This window comes from Planococcus citri, chromosome 2, assembly GCF_950023065.1.
Source record: "Planococcus citri chromosome 2, ihPlaCitr1.1, whole genome shotgun sequence".
NCBI classification, from domain to species: Eukaryota; Metazoa; Arthropoda; class Insecta; order Hemiptera; family Pseudococcidae; genus Planococcus; species Planococcus citri.
Window position 1 is genome coordinate 28430480 of NC_088678.1, and position 18464 is coordinate 28448943.

Sequence of the window (18464 nt, forward strand, 5' to 3'; positions counted from 1 at the left end):
CCTATACTTATGTTATTCATGGTCAGTTTTTAATTACCTACCTCACTACAATATAAACCACTTCATTGCGATACATATGTAATATGTATGCCACTTATACGCATAATTAATGTCTTATGGTCGCCTTTTTCGAAAATATCCACGTATCCTCTTGTCCTTGTTTTTGGAAACTTTTAATTTCGACGTACTTGCGCACAAGTCTAGCTGATGATAAGCGGCGACCGGTAGTGCGATAATTTAAATGACACATTAAACTAGCCACTACCAGCCTGCCCAAGTATCGAGCAAAATTTTTCATTTCCGGTACGTAACTACTTCATATACATTTGCTCGTAATACATAAATGTATATTCGACAATGGTGACGACCAGCACGATACTTAATTGCGTTAGAAAAAAGTGAAAAAAAAAGAATAACAGCGAAACCGGTACAACATACGTGAAAATAAATATTTAAGGGTCTCCCTCTTCCCTCCATGTGGACTCGTGCGTGTTTTAAAACAATACCCATGGTGCGACGTACTTGTATACCTACCTATTATTTTATCGTATCGTGGGTACCTGTAGCTGTACGACGAGATCTTAATGCATGTTATGTTAATGTAGTGTGGCCAAGTGAGTATTGTCCTCACCTTCGTTTACATTTTATGTGTGTGCTGTCTGTGATTACTCGTACGGCTACCTGTTTTAAACCAGGGCATGCAAATTGCAAATGAATATAAGGTTTAGGTACAAATTTGCTATTCGAGTGACGAAGACGTCACCAACTTGGGCTGCATGGGGCTACTCAGAATAATTATTCTTCTTTCTTCATGATGATAGATAACCCTACCTGTGGCTGTGGCTCGTCGTGTGGTAAATGCGTATTTTTATTTATATACAGGGTGTCCCAGTTTTGGTGAAACCACGGTCTAGAAGCCAAAGTAGTCCTATCTGTGGTTCGAAATAGTAAATGTGATTTTTACCGGCTTTTCGAAGAAAAGTCAGGTACTGTATTTGTCTCAACTGTGACAGTTTCGGTCCGGAGTAAATTTTCTTTGCGTTTTGGGGTGTTGGGATCATTGTGGGACCATTAGTTTTTTTTCAGGTTTCCTTAAAGTTTATATATATATAGATTTAAACTTAGTCATTGTGGTGCCCGTTTTAAGTATACCTAGTCATTGTGGTGCCCGGTTTTGGGCTTGTGGCGCCCAAATCGGGCACCACAAGGTCTTTTTATATAAAACGATGTAGAATTTGATGAAATGCACTCTAAGGTGAAAAAAAATTTTTTGAGGCAGGCACCACAAGTACCAAGTTTATATAACGGGCACCACTACGACTAAAAAACTCAAAAAAAATAAACTGCTCCAAAACACCTTTATCATACATATATATGTGATCCTCTATGTACGCGGGCACCACAATTACCATAAAAGACCCGGGCACCACAAGGTACTAGGTACGTGTATTTATATATAGGTATTAGTATCCAGACTTGTCAACTAATCAATGGGTTAATTTTACTATACAAGTGGACTGACCTACTTGTCAACTATAGTTGACAAGTCATGGGTTAATTTTACTATACAAGTCAACTATGAGTTTTCAGAAACTTCCACCAGAGGGCGCATGGCTTAGAAATCAAGGCGCGAGGATGAACGCAGGGTCTAAAGTCAATTTGTAGTAAGTAGAATGTGATGCGCTGGTGGATATTGTAGTATAAGTACCCCTTGCTATCGTGGGATAGACTGTACTTATTACATGAATTCGAGGAGCTTACGTCAGAGAATAAATCTAGAGTGGGAAATGGAAAAGTTTATGACGCTAGGTACTTACCTACCTAGTGGCAGTATGTTTTTATTCGAGGTAATAGTAAGAACGTGTGATATATGTTCGACCGTTTTCTTTTTATCTTTTATTATTCAATTTGCAATGTAAAGTGTTTCTAATTCGAATGATTAATTAAACTATTTTTCAATGATCTAATATTCGTGTCGTGAAAGTTAATTTGCTCAAAGGAACATGTTTTTCTGATTGATTCGAGTATTGGATCTAATGGAGTAAGTCATATTTTCGAGTACACCGGCATGGTTGGGACTTGATCCCAAGCCAGTTCCGGTCAGAATATAGGTCTTATTTCATAGTTAGGTTTAGAGATAGCCAAGGTAAATGGCTCCGTTAAAATCTGAGTACGAAATATCCAAGGTAATGGTTTAGTGGTTAGATTCAATTAGATAGTCTAGTTAAAGACTTAATAGGACCTAATTAATAAAATGAGATGATCTCGGAGTAGATCTATTAAGACAGTACCATCTATTTTCTCCCTTGAGGTTGAAATGTACGTAATTCTTAGCTAATTACAATTCGAATTATATAATTAGGACAAGTCCGAAACATGATTGTCGTTTTGATAGGCTCTGCCTATTTTGTAAATAATGTGTAAATCTCCCCTCTCTTTTGGTTTCTTGCTTGTTAATTCGAATCATATTATCATTATTTTCGATAGAGCTTAATTTTATGTTGATAGGTAGGTTTCCTTTTATCCTAAATACCCATCCCAATAATCCAATGTGTGAATCCTTTTATACCTACAACACTCGCTACTCTCCCTAGTCTAAAAATATTCATCAATTTCCTAATACCTATCCAACATAAAATTAAAATGGCGCCCAACGTGGGGCTAGGGCTTAGTGTGTGTAAGTAGGCTTAATTACCTAATTAAAATTATTAATTTTCGATCTTCTCGTGTCAAAATTCCATTCGAACATGTGGTTCAAATTTTAACATGAAAATAGGATTCGAATAACAAGTAGGCCTAGATTAGTTTTATCTCGTTATCGCAATGTGCCATTCTCTCGCCTATAGGAAAGTTCGGTCAGTCTCGGATAGGTAGGTACTGAATTGGTAGGTACCTATCTTCCTAGGGGTATTTGCGTGTGAGAGAGAATGTTTTAACTCGTGCATAATTGTACTAGCCTTCTAACGCGATAAAATTGTAACAGAAAAGTACCAGACCATCGAATGCAACGAGTACCAACGAGAAACGAACGAGATAACGATTACTCTTCAGCTGCTACAAAGTACCAGAATTGCTTAGCATTAGAAATAAAACATGTTACAACTAGATTTACGTTCAAGTACGTTGTATTGCTATGGCAAGGCAGGGTTTGAGTAATAAAGGCCGCTAAATTATTTTCCCCTCTCCCGCATATGTTCGAACACCCGAGTGTTTGAAATATGCCTTAATATTAGTATGTGTTTTTATAATAAAATCATCAGAAAATCAAATAAAAAAATTACGTGTAGAAAAATCGACACTCGCGTCGACTAAATTCCAAGAATCGTAGGATATTTTTTCTAGGTATTGTTATTGTGATATCGAGTCGCCATTTTGTAATGCTTATCTCTATTGTCTATTTCCAAACGATCGCAGTGTTTTGATACAAGCTCTTTGAGTATTCTTTCTACTTTCATTCGATGAACATCGTTGATTTTGCGTCGCGTAATTTTTCATCTATTTATGCTTTGTTTTTTGCGATTTTTAATTCGAATAAATGATGCGATCGTGTAATTAATGAGTAATTGATTAACGTAAAGGATTTTGTGGAGTTAAGTGCGATTTATTCGTGTTATTGTTCGATTTCGGTATCTCATCAGATCCAGCCGAATACGTTATCTTTGTTTACCTTTTGGAATCGCTTGTTTTCGTATTGATATTTACTATGACTTCGATTGAGGTAAAGATTTTGGAATTTTGTCTAGAGATGTGTTGTATTTTTCTTTTGTGTGTATTTATGTAAGCTCAAAAGTATTTTACGTGCCAAAATTGGTTATGAGAATAACCTGGCGCCTGACGTGAGTATTTGTTTCCTTTTAGATTTGTTTCATGCACGTCAGGTATTTTTGAGCTGTTAGGTTAGTTTGTGTTAATGTTAGAGTAGAATTCGAATGTAAAACCATTACCTAAGGATTCGAATAGTTAGGGAACTAGGTTCAGTTAGGGATTTAGTTAGTTAGGAATATTCTGACCGGAACAAGCCATTGGTGTGCTTGAATCTCCATTAATTCGATTTGTATACAGTGAATAGAGAAGAAGAATTCAACGTTGCTGATATCGACGATTCGATTGTAGACATTCGATCATTCGATCCAGCTATCATCAACTTTACGATAAATAGTAGTGATATTAACCTCGAAATTTCGAATAACGAAGAAAGCGACGATTCTGTTAAAACGATAACCGAAGCAGACGATTCAATTGAACGAGAACTTCGCGGTATTCGAGACCAGTTTAACGAAACTCGATCCAATTTCTCCGACGACGAATTCGAATTACCTAAAAAGTCCAGAAAATCTCGCAGTTTGTCGAATTCATCATCATCATCGATTGCTTCTGCATTTCCGACTTCGATTACAAATAAATTTGAATTATTATCAACTGAAGAAAAGAAGAGCAAGCGTCAGTCTCGTCATCGTAGAAGAGCTAAACTTTTCTCTCCAGTTGGCCCACATTTACGTGCGATTTCACATCCGCCTGGTTTCTATAAAGAAACAAAACCAACATTTCGACCTCGTACAAAAAAGACGTACGATTCTAACGACAGTGATTATCACGAAGGTCGCGAAGAAATACCTGTTGAAGAAATTGCTGAAGTATTCGACGAAGTCATGCAAGCTGAACTCGAGGAGTTGAGAGCTAAGTACGCTGATTTGCAAGCGACTGAGAAGTCTCTTCGCGAGAGATTGAATACTCGAGAATCTCTCCAGAATGATCCAGTTCCAGGAACGTCAACTGGAACCGGAGGTGTCTCTGCCAAACAATTATGTGATATATTGGCTGTTAATAATAGTACTTTTGCCGAAGAAGTTGCTAAACAATTCTCTATCTACGTACCACAACCTCAACAACAAGGTGGACGTGGAGGTGGAGGTGGAGGTCGAAATCAAGACTTTGTTCCTCAACCTACTTGTTTGATAATACCGAAACGCAACTATAATTTAGCAGCTGATAGCGAAGAGCTTTCTTTCGGTATTCCTGGTACTAGATCGTTATTGAAAATTTCACCAGTTGTATTTTCCAGCGTCGATAATTCGAATCACAACAAAGCTACCAAGACAATTCTTCAAAATGCTCGTTTGAAATCTTGGACAGCTGGAAAAGACCATCGTTGTGTCGAAGAATTCATCGTAGAATTCGAAAACGAGATTCGTCAACTAGTTAAAACCAACCAAGAATACAATATTGGATTTGATCATTTTCTCGATTCTCCAGATTTATTGAATTTCAAGAAACAAATGAAAGTAGATACTCCATGGCATGAGAATGCGATCAAATTGATTCAAATGTATTCGAATGTTCGTGAGCATTCTAATGAATTAAAATGTTTCAATGAGAGTGTCAAAAAACCTCAACAGAGTGCTGTTGATTATGCCACTTTTTGGTTACGTCGTTTATATTGGAACTCCTCGGTAGAAGCGAAATACGTATCTGAAGTTTTATTGGAAGACAATAAAATTGGAATGAAATATCGAGAAATTTTCAAAGAGTGTTCACCAACCGACTCTATTGAAGATTTAATTGAAAAAATTACGAAACTTGAATTCTCCGGTACTTCTAAAGAAAAGAATATTGACGCATCTTCGTATTATCATCAAGTCACGAAACCTATGCTTGACAAAGAGAAGAAATCATATTCGAATAAAGATGGTTCAAGTTCCAGTAAAAGTTCCAGTGGTTCCAGTTCGAATAAAGAGCCACCAAAGCCATCTTCGAATAAGCCGAATCCTTTTGAAAAGTTTAAAAAGGGTCAGCTGCTCAAATACGTCAGTTCAAAAGATGGCAAATACCAATTGAAGAAAATCGAGAGCATAAAGGAAGTAGAAAATGAACCTAATGCTCAAATTTACATCATCGATCAAAATCATCAATTAGCCGATTACGTGAAGCCGAAAGAACATGAACCAGAACCTGAAGGTGAAGCTTTCGATTGCGAATTCGATCCAAATGATTTAAACTACTGAAAGGTGCTACCAAAGGTCGCAGTAGTACCTTCACTCGAGTCAAGCCGACCAAAAAGTTCACTTTACCGAATGCTTCCATTGTAAATACCAAAAATGCACCGATTGTACCACCAGTTATTCCAGAAATTCCAAAACAGAAAGAACCAGTTTATTTGTTTTGTGATGGAATACTTTACATCGGTAGCAACGTCATGTTCCGTTTCTTGCGTCAATATGATAAGAAACCCGCTTGTAATTTGGAAAATTACAAATTAGTTGGTGACAATTTAACTGCTAAAAAAGTCAATCAGTTATTCGATGAACACACCTTCGATATTCCGCCCGGCGTCGAACATGCAATTATCCATCTAGGATTGCAAGAATCAATATTCAAGAAGCTTGATAGTTCGATTTTCCAAATGGAATTGGAAAAATTGATCATGCGATTACGTGATAATTACCAACTTAAGCACATTGTTCTCGCTTTGATCGCTCCGACTAACTTTGCTGTTCCAACAGTAGAATATTGGGAAACTCTCGAAGAAGTAAATAAAACGATTTACTTTACAGCAGGCAAGCAAGATAAATGCCTGTTTTGGAACGCGTTTTCTCCATTTGTAAAACGTAACGAACTAATTCCAAATGAAAAGCGATGGTTTAAATACGTGGCTGAAGGAAATATCTTGTACGATATAAAACGAGAATTATATCAAGGTGGCGTTAATCCGAAGACCGCTAAAGCAGATTTGGCAGGTTGGAAAATATTCGAATTAAATAAACTACAATACGAAATGTGTAGCTTTATGAAGAAGTTTTGCCATATCAACATATTCGAATCTACAAAGCCACAACCGAAAGATGAAAATCTCGATCATCTTTATGGACGTACAGATGCTCCAGTGGTATTCAATTTGAATGACAGCATCATCGACGTATTACAACCAGTCGATATTGAGTATTCGAATAAAGACATTTCACCTAAAATCAAAGTTCAATTTGGCAAAATTGAGATCGATGCTCTGATTGATAACGGGTGTTCGCACGTTCTAATGAACGAAAACGCTTACGAGCGTATTTTAGCAGAATATCCAGAATACAAGAAAAGCGAAGTGAAAGCTGAAGGGATGGGCCAGAAGTTTACATTGGCTGCTACAAAATCACATCCTAAGATAAATAAAATGGCATATTTATCAATCAGCTTTCCTACTCAAAAGCCAAATAAGAGCGTCTATAACATTCAAGTATTCATTGTTAAAGACCTCAACGCTCAGCTTATCATCGGTCGCAACCTAATGCGAGCATTCGAAATGGTCATCTTTACGGCGAAAAATTATATCGAATTAACTGATCCTGCCAATACTTCCGGTAAAAATCGAACGTTCACGATTCCGTATCAAGAAGCTGAAAAAGTTCCAGTCAATTTCGAATTAAAACCTGATCCTAAACAACAGCCGTTAAAAGAGGTTCATTTCATCAACTTCATCAAACCAGAAGAAATATTTTCGATTAGCGAGAATCCTGAGTATGTCATCGAAACTGAGCTTCGTTACAAAATCGAAGAAGCTGTCGAAGGCACGGAATTATCTCAAAAACACAAAGGTACGTTGCGTAAGCACCTATATAACAATTATGAGCCATTTGAAAACAGGATAGGTCTATGTAATTGTTACGAGCATAGGTTTGCCTTTGTGGGAAATAAACTTCCCCCTCCTCATAAAGTTTGGTGTAAAACCAGGCCTATTCCACATCGATATGAAGATGGAGTTCACGAAATCATCCGAAAGTGGAAAGAAGAGGGAAAGGTAGTTGAAAGACAGTCTCCTTATAAATTAGGATTAGTATACGTTGACAAAGGAGGTGGTAAAGTTCGAATCTGTCTTGATGGTCGTCCATTGAATGAATTTATCTATCGTCATTCTACAGAACCTCCGAACATAAACCATATGCGTATGAAGTTCAAAGACGCAAACTACTTTACGATATTCGATTTCAACAATGGTTTTATGCAAATCAAAGTAGTCGATGACCAACAATGCGTTTTATCATTTACTGTCGATGGCATTCCATTAGTCATGACAGTAGTTGGTTTTGGTACGGAGGATTCCCTTGCAGCATTTGTCTACGCTTTGAGATTGGTACTCCGCGGATGTGAAGATTTCACAGGAGTTTACGTAGACGATGTAATTATCTATTCGAAGACAATAGAGGAGCATCTTGAGCATATTCGAATCTTTCTCGAAAAAGTCAAAGCTGCAGGAATGACTTTAAATCTCCGCAAGACACAGTGGTGTCGAAGAAAAATAAAATATTTGGGAATGATCTTTTCTGACGAAGGCGTACAGGTAGATCCGGAAAAGATAGAACCGATATTGAATTTTGAGCTTCCCAAAGATGTAAAGTGCCTCCAGCAGTTTCTCGGTATGTTTCAGTACTACCGAGAATATATGCCGAGAATCAGCCTGTTGTGTGAGCCTTTATATGCGATGATTGCTAAAAAAGGTGTTTTCATTTGGACTGAAGAGAACATCCAATGTTTCAATTTATTGAAACAAGAATTAGCCAATGAAACCCTTCTCACTTACCCTGACTTTTCCAAGCCCTTCTATGTGTATACTGATGCGTCTACGAAGGCAATTGGAGGTGTTGTTATGCAACCGAATAGAAAGAATGGGAAAGAGCTTATGATGCCGATAGCTTTTACTTCCAGAGTCTTAAAAGGATATGAAAAATCCTACTCTGTGATGGAGCTAGAATTATTAGCCGTTGTACATCTATTGGCTAAAAATTATTATTTGCTCGCTGGAAATGAGGTGAACTTGTATACTGACAACATAGCAGTCACCTATTTAAAGAAAAATCAATTACTTCCGAATAGAATTATAAAGTGGTTACTTTATCTGGATAATTTTCGTATCAATATTCGTCATATTGCTGGAGCTGATAATTCGATCGCAGATTTTTTGTCTCGCTATTCATTTAACATCACTGAAAACGATAAGAATTTCACCATATTTCTATTCGATTATGTAACACCGAAGTGTTTGTATACTGAATTTCGAAGACTTCGTTCGATTCAAAATAATGATACAGCAGTTCAAAATTGGATCGCAAAAGCACCAGAACGAGTTCGAATTGATGATGATTTAAAATTAATTGTTTTCCAAAATCAAAATGACCAAGAATGGAGAATTTTTATTCCAAGTAATCTCCAACTTGATATCATTAACCATTATCATTATGACTATGGACACGTTGGAATTACAAAATTAATTCGAATCATTCGAAGGCATTTTGACTGGCCTGGACTGACATCTCAAGTGCAACAATACGTTAATGGTTGTATATCTTGCCAGGTGTCAATGCGAACTACGTCAAGAATGTATGGTCCAATTCAATCGATAACATCTGACAATTTTAATCACATTCTTTGTCTGGATAATTTTGGCCCGATTCCATCGAGTACAGCTGGTGTTGACCATGTATTCGTAATAGAGGATCATTTCACCAAATACGTTAGACTTTACCCAATGAAAGTCGTGACCTCTACGAATATCATTGATCGAATGGAAAAATGGATGGCTGAATTTGGTTGCCCAAAGATCATTTTGAGCGATAATGGACCGCAATTTTCTTCAAAACTATGGAGAAAATATTGGCTCAAAAAGAATGTTCAAATACGTTATACATCGCGTTATACGCCAAATTCGAATCCTGCCGAACGTATAATGAGCACATTAGGTTCAAGTATTCGAAAATACCTCAGTGATAAGCAGAAAGCATGGTGTCGTATTATTCCTGATATTGAGCGAAAACTCAATTACACTGAGAGTGCTGTGACTGGATGTATTCCCTATGAAGCAGTTAAAGGTAGACTCGTTCCTGATCCACTCGTTGAAATTGTAAAGAAACGGAAATTACCTGAAAATCTCCATCAGAAGATATTCGATAATCAACGTAAAGAAATCGAGAAAAGAAGAGAATATTTTAGCAAAGTTCATCCTCCAGTTCGATTAAAAGAAGGGGATCGTGTCTTCGTAAAAAACCGAGTCCAATCTTCGAAAGAAAAAGGTGTCGCCGCTAAACTGTCTCATCAGTGGAAAGGTCCTTATAAAATAGTCAGTAAACCTTGGATCAACGTTTACGAGTTGGAAGACGAAAATAGACCCGGCTACATCATTCGTGAGAACATTAGACATCTGAAAAAATACGACAAGGCAACTGATGATCCAGAAACGCCTCCTATAGAGTAGTGTCTTAAGTCTCGTCTTGTCTTAGTCTTCTTTTCTCCCTCTCTCTTTTTTAATTATATTTTAGCGTTATGAAATAGTTTGTATTCGAATAAAAAAGTCTCGTAGAATTATTCTAATCTATGAAAAATGGTATTTTAATTTGTTCACAGAATAACATGTACGCGAGTTGTCTCGAGGGACACGTACATCCTCTAAAGAATCAACAAATGCAGAACATCGCTGCTCATACTTGCACAGCAGATGACCTTGATCTACGAGTAATGTACGTACGTGGAAAACAGCAGCGGACATTATTGATTGTTTTCCAAGAGGTCACCTGTCCGATTAAAACAACCATCCGCCGCTATATCGATCGTCTCAATCTTCATCCTGAACTGGCAGAGTACTACAGAGAGAGCGAATTTCAACGAATCGAGCTGTATATCAGAGAGTATCTCTTAACCATCTTGGCTGCTGATCTGATAAAAGGTTTCAAGCGCTGCGTCATACCCGATCCGGCTCCGAAGATATCTGAACAGGTGTCTTCCGTTGCGGTTGAAATCATCAATTTACGATCGTTCTTAGTTGACTCAATCACCTCGCTTTGGGTACCTTCGCCTCCTCTCGCTCGTCCGAATCTTTCGATAAATATCCGAAGAGCCTTCTCCGTCGACGATTTGAATCTGCCACCGTACGTACTTCCCGCCGTTCATGTCGAAAATGCTGAAGAAGTCATCGCTCCTATTCGAATTCCAGCAAACGATAACGTCGCAACTGCTCAGTCCGCCGAAGAGAACTCCGATAATGTCTTTGATACGACTGATGGTGACGATGACGATGTGTTCGAATCAAACTCCGAGAAACTAAATAAAACATTCCACGATCTCAACGTTACTCTTTCCGAAGACAATGTTCGAATGATCAATTCAACGAAACGAGAATTATTCGTCAGCCTTACCCGATGTGATACGAAGAAATCTGAGCTGAAAAGCCCAGATGAAAGTTTGCCAGAAGCCAAACGTCATGAGCCCGAAGTGTTGCCTAAGCCACCGAAATCAGTAACATTTCACTTTGCTGAAGGTGAACTACCATCTCATCGATTAGTCACGCCCGACGAACCGCTACCTTTCACTCTTGAAAGCATGTTGGCCCAATTGAAGGCAAATTCAGATAGCGCACCTTCAACTTCATATTTGGTACCTCCAGTGATTGCATCCTCAAGTGATCACATCTTCGTTCGACCGCCGCCTTCAGATGCTGAGAATGAAAAATGCAACGATAAATCCGAGAATTCATCTGATAACAAGAAGCCTGTCGATTCGAATGATGTTGAAAATGTAGTCACTGATAGATCTAGTAATTCGAATGTTCCAGCGGTGATTCCTGCAGCAATTCCAGTCATCCCTACCAACGATCGTGCTTATCTTCGAGTAACTTTTCCACGGTTCAATTACGCCGAAATCGATGGCAAACAATACTTCGCTCGTGATCTTATCGATTCGAACAAAATCCCAGAGCAGAGATTCAAGACATACGTTCCGCCTTTTTATCCGAGAAATTATGTACTTATGGCATTCGAATGGAACGGTCCAGATTTTTCTTCACTCTACTTACGTCTCTGGAATGGCCTCAATAGAGGGACCACCGTTAATTACCATATTGTGGTACCGATTTTTCTACGTTATGTGCGTAGACAGACGTTTGAATGGCCTCGTACCCGAGTTGAAGCTTTATGCTGGAGAAACCACTTGAACTTCGTGCGGAAAACGGTTTCTGAAGAAATTTTTCCTCACGAGTACGTCGATTTCCCGAGATGGAGCTACGAAGACAGGAACCTGGAGGTGAATCATCTTCTCACCATACTCGGTAATGTACGTGGCCAGGAATTGGAAATAATATTTGATGCGACGTTGCCAGTTTCATTAATCAGCCAAGACGCCGTCGACAATTTAACACCTTTTGTCGATTTTCAATTCACCGAGTTACAACATCCACGCGCCACATACGTACCGTGGAAAGATTTTGTTCGAGTGCTTTCTCACAAACGTACTACCGTTCCGATTCGATTAACCCCTAATATCAGATGGCATGTCGAAGAAGAACATTTGTTCAATTGTTACGTCGCCGATTTCCCTGTATCCAGAGGACGTGATCCAAAGTTAGGAACGATAATTCTCGGAAGACAATTGATTCCGCACATTAATCGATTTGACCCAGATAAATTGGATATGTCGATCATGGGTCCTGAGGAGAATCGAAGGTTGCGATCAATTCGTTGTAAAGAAAAGGTCCCAGAGATTCGAATTAGGGGATTAATGCGAACGTTACGGGAAGCGACTCCTGATGACATCAAGGCTGAATTCGAACCTGTTCAGAATTATTGCATCGAGAAGATCAAAGGTTGCCGTTATGACGAAGATTATGTCGACTCTTAATTCGATTTTAGTATTTCTTCTTCTCGTGTATTTTGTACGTGTTCCTCGTGAAAATTGTGAATTTTGTGTTCTGTTTATCGATTGCGACTAAATTTACCCGGATATGACTCTGTAAATATTTTATTTTTCTTTTTTCTTTTTTATTCGAATTATTGTTATTGGTGTTTAGTTCGATTTGTTTCGTTTTGTTTTTGTTTAAAAATCTGATCATTGAATAATTTTTCCTTATGAAGGTTTTGTAAAATAGTTTATTAGTTTTGTTTATTTGTCATTCGATTTATCATATCAGTAGAAAAATTATTGTATTTTTGTTTCTTACTTGTGTAGTCTAGCTTTTCCTTTTCCTACTCGGCGATTTCTTCCTTGTCGGGGGGAGAGTTTATGTAGTATAAGTACCCCTTGCTATCGTGGGATAGACTGTACTTATTACATGAATTCGAGGAGCTTACGTCAGAGAATAAATCTAGAGTGGGAAATGGAAAAGTTTATGACGCTAGGTACTTACCTACCTAGTGGCAGTATGTTTTTATTCGAGGTAATAGTAAGAACGTGTGATATATGTTCGACCGTTTTCTTTTTATCTTTTATTATTCAATTTGCAATGTAAAGTGTTTCTAATTCGAATGATTAATTAAACTATTTTTCAATGATCTAATATTCGTGTCGTGAAAGTTAATTTGCTCAAAGGAACATGTTTTTCTGATTGATTCGAGTATTGGATCTAATGGAGTAAGTCATATTTTCGAGTACACCGGCATGGTTGGGACTTGATCCCAAGCCAGTTCCGGTCAGAATATAGGTCTTATTTCATAGTTAGGTTTAGAGATAGCCAAGGTAAATGGCTCCGTTAAAATCTGAGTACGAAATATCCAAGGTAATGGTTTAGTGGTTAGATTCAATTAGATAGTCTAGTTAAAGACTTAATAGGACCTAATTAATAAAATGAGATGATCTCGGAGTAGATCTATTAAGACAGTACCATCTATTTTCTCCCTTGAGGTTGAAATGTACGTAATTCTTAGCTAATTACAATTCGAATTATATAATTAGGACAAGTCCGAAACATGATTGTCGTTTTGATAGGCTCTGCCTATTTTGTAAATAATGTGTAAATCTCCCCTCTCTTTTGGTTTCTTGCTTGTTAATTCGAATCATATTATCATTATTTTCGATAGAGCTTAATTTTATGTTGATAGGTAGGTTTCCTTTTATCCTAAATACCCATCCCAATAATCCAATGTGTGAATCCTTTTATACCTACAACACTCGCTACTCTCCCTAGTCTAAAAATATTCATCAATTTCCTAATACCTATCCAACAATATGTATGCAAATACATCAATCCTGAGTGTACACGACAACAAATTTGACTTGAAATTTTTCAGTATTTTATTGACCCATGGAAAAATTAAAAATATCAAAAATTTTTATGGTGTCCAAGCTTTCTTGTGGTGTCTTAACTTTTTTTAAATTCAAATTATTTCAACTCCATTTTCAAAATTTTTCTTCAAAATTTAGCCTAAAAATCTGAATACTTTTTTCAACACATAGATTTTTTAAATATTAGATTGAATCTGCAAATGAAATTTTGGTAAGTGATTTAGAACAGAAATTATGCCAATTTTAAAATTTTGTTCACTTTTCAGCATATATGCCATGCATAGTTGACATGTCTGGTCGCGAGCAAATATATATATATACATATATATGTGTTTATGTACCAATTTTGTGGCAGAGTCAACTCGAAACCTATGAAATTTTGAACAAAGTGCTTTATCCCTCCCGACTGGTGTATTGCCGAAATTTTGAGATTTCGATTTTTATTAAAATCGGTCCAGGCGTTCCCTCGATATTTCAGATTAAGTGATATTTTTTGTCATTTTTGCGTCCTTTTGCAGACTTCCTCATCAGTTTTGTTTTTGGTATACCTATTTTTTTCTAAGAATAAATATTTTGCTTAGCAATAATCAGTAACATCTGTCTTAATATACCCAAACGATTTCTCAGTTTATTTCTTGTTAGGAACTCGATGGAAAGTCGGTTCACGTGTTCCTCTGACAGTTCAGCTTAGGTAGGCCTAATTTATTTTTGGTGGCATTTTTGCAGACTTTTGCAGACTTCCTCATCAGTTTTGTTTTTGGTACACCTATTTTTTTTTAAAGCATAAATGTTTTGCTTAGCAAACACCAATGTCTGTCTTAATACCCAAACGATTTCTCAGTTTATTTCTTGTTTCGAAATATTTAGGTTTCGAGATGGGACTCTTTGACGAAGGGGGAGCACCCCCACCCCCAATTTTGGGTGAAACTTTCAAAAGAAAATCTGGGGCATGTGATATATCGAATTGTATGTTTTCGGTGACGCTGAACACGAATATGACGTCAGATTTTTGATTGGACCCCGTCCATGGCCCCCGGCACCTCCCCAAAGGGGGTAAAAATTAAATAAAGTGTTTTGTTTGTGCGACACATGAAATAGTACGTTTCTTGTAACGCTGAATACGAATATGACGTCAGATTTTCTATCTATTAAATTCTAAAAGCAATTTAATACTAAAATTTGCATATTGAAAGACATTGTTATGAATTCTATTTGAAAAGAACAATATGAAATCTCCAAATTTGCTTTATTGAGATTTTATTTGTTTTTTAAATTTATTTCAATGAATTGAAATATTATGCAAATTTAAAATTAATTACGCTATTGAAATACTTGAGAAACTAGTGAATAAATAACTGACCCGAAGTTGATTACGACGTGGTAATGTTTAAAATCACAATCAAAAATTAACCCAAGAAATTTTAAAATTTTCCAGTCATAATTGAATTATGAACACCCTCGAAAAAAAGAACAATATGAAATATCCAAATATGCTTTGTTGAGATTTTATTTGTTTTTTAAATTTATTTCAATGAATTGAAATATTATGCAAATTTAAAATTAATTACGCTATTGTAATACTTGAGAAACTAGTGAATAAATAACTGACCCGAAGTTGATTACGATGTAGATATTTTTTTTATATTTATAAAACTGTTATACTGATATAAATATAATTAATATGTTTTTAATACGTTTTTCAATTCTGAAAAGCCGGTTATCTCACGCTTTTTTGCGTGAGTGTTTTTTCATTTATATAGAGGGTGTCCCAATTCTGGTGAAACCAAGTCCTAGAAGCTAAAGAATTTGATAATGAACAGCGTTCTAATACTTCTGAAAGTGTTTTTTTTTTTTTTTTTTGGAAATGTTTTACTTGTTGAATCAGACGAATTCTTACCGAAAAGTTTAAATTATTCTCGAAAATCCGTTTTTAATGTATTTTTTTGGTGTTCCAAGTCGATTAGGTGTAATCAATGCAGTAGCAAAATGTCCAAAAATTACTCCAATACTAATTTTCATCATTTTTAGAAAACTTCCCAGTACCTACCTCCCCACTCCTTACTTTATCACGAGCTTCTGACATCTATAATATGATTAAGAAGCAAATTCAAGTTTTTTACTCTGAAGAATTCTTGAAGTGAGATTTATTGTTAGCTATCGAAGGCGATATAATTCGAACTTTCGCTGAAATTTGGAATAATATGGCATCACTCGTCCTGTCACTCATTTATTGTGTAGGTACCTAGCAGGCATCTCAATTGGTCCTTTTTATAAGGAACTTGTCCTTTTTTTCAATCATGGTCCTATCGGAACTGATGGTGAAAATTTGAAAAGTATATTTTCAACGTTGAATACGTCTGAACCCTTTTTTTTTACAAATTAGACTAATGTATTTTCAAAAACTTTCGCCCTCGCTTCGCACGTGCATCATTCATTTATTTTATAGGTTATTTTAAGTACCTACTTATGTACTTGAAAGTGAGATTTTTGACTTAACTTTCAGAATTATCAAAGATGGTCAAAAAAGTGGCTTTTCTCATAAAAATAACGTTGTTTTGCATCTCGAACCCCACCACACGTTTTCAAAGCTTTTGCCTCGCTTCGCTCCGGTCAATTTTATTTTCTATTCTAGAATTTAAATTTCTGAAAAATTATTGTTCCAATTTGAAAAAATGTCACAGGTGAGAAAAATGAATTTTCTACATCAAAAGTGATCTTAGATATTTTTTTTTGAATTATAAACATTCAAAATCGTTTGCCCTCGCTTCGCTCGGGCCAATGATTTTCTTTTCTGGACTTATTAAAAAATTACTGATTGAATTTAGGATATGTCAAGGACTCCCAAAATCGACATTCTTGCCTAAAAAATAATGCTATTCAATTTATCGATTATCGAATTTTTGAAAACTTTCTCCTTCGCTTTGTTGGGACCAATTTTCTATCTCTTGTTTAAAACTGAAATCTACAAAAAATTAGTTAAGTACCTACCTACTGTTCGAATTCTAAACGTGCCAAGGCCAAAGAATCAACTAGTGAATCAAAAATAATAGTAGTGTTGAGTTATTTATTTTTTGAATTGATATAAATTTTGGAAAACTTTTGCCCTTTCGGAGTTTGTGATTGCTTTGAAATTAACAAAAGTCACGCCAGTGTTCAAACGTAACGTTCTCTGAATAACACAAAAAAAGTTGGAGAAAAGAAGAGGGGGGGGGGGGGTTAAAATTGTGTAGAAATGTTTTTTAATGCTAGTGAAAATAGAGTGAAAAAAACACGATTTTCGCTTGAAAAATTATGTTAGATACCCTGTTTATAAAAATATTCCAAATAAAAGTAATTTCAAAGTTGTTTTTTTCAATTTTATATTGCAAATAAAATAATTGTATTAATATTGGGTCAAAATACCTACATAAGTAAAAATCGATAATATTAAGGTCCTTTTTTATTCCTTTTTTGGATGAAAAATGTTCCTTAAGTTCCTTAAATTCCTTTTTTTTTTTTTTTTTTTTTTTTTTTTTTTGAATTCAATTGAGATGCCTGTACCTAGTTGATCTTTGAAAAATTAGAAAAATTGGTGTAGAAATCTGTGCAGTGGCCCAGTTGGTGAAAATTGTTCCTCTAAAAAACTGCACCTATAGGTACCTTTGAAGTGTTCAAATTCTATTTTGTTGAGTATTTTTTCAAGCAAAAATTTGAAGCAAAATTTTACATTTTTTTCTCCAAATTTTTCGGTGTTTTTATTTTATTTTTATTTCGTGGTTTTTCATATTTTTTCTGTATTATTTTAATTGTGTTTGTGAAACTGATCAATTTTTTCAGACCCTCATGTATTTTCAAAAAAATTCTGTCGTTACTGTCTTTGAAACATTGTTGTATCCACGACAGTCTTCCCTCTTCCTTCCTCCTGTTTGCTCAATACCATGTCTTGGTACCTGTACCTATAAAATTGCATTTTTATTTCAGATTTTTTAATTCATTGCACTTTCAATTTCAAAACAAACACCTCATTAATGCACGAGTAATTAATTTTCTCGTTTAGTTGTTTCTCACTTTCTCGTTCAACCTGGTTGATGGTTTATTTGTATTCAAATCTGAGATATACTGACGATGATTTAATAAAATATTCGGTACTTTACGAGCAAAGGTTACGTACCTACTAATTATACCAGAATTAGATAATAACTTGTATAAGTGTGGCCGAAGTATCTGCCTTGGAATGCATTTACGTATATCCGATATATTAGTACCTAGACCTACACATTTCTTCATCTATTCCACAATTATTATATAGCGAATGCTGAATGCGAATTTCCTCTGAATATGTGTAGAAAATCCAGTTTTTTTCAATGTTTCAAGGTTAATAACTAATTGAAGGTTAGTTCGGTTTCACGTTATGTCGTGTTTCTCGTCATTTATACTGTTAGATAATAATGATGTACGGT

At 35.9% G+C, this 18464-nt stretch overlaps 1 protein-coding gene across 1 annotated transcript; it reads left to right on the forward strand.

Moving 5' to 3' along the window:
- The first annotated feature begins 2707 nt into the window (after positions 1–2707).
- LOC135835345 (uncharacterized) lies at positions 2708–13300 on the forward strand. The gene is made up of 2 exons (XM_065349555.1): positions 2708–3718; positions 10381–13300. Exons 1-2 carry the CDS (start codon positions 3704–3706, stop codon positions 12643–12645), a joined length of 2280 nt encoding a protein of 759 aa, XP_065205627.1. The 5' UTR covers positions 2708–3703; the 3' UTR covers positions 12646–13300.
- Positions 13301–18464: the final 5164 nt, after the last annotated feature.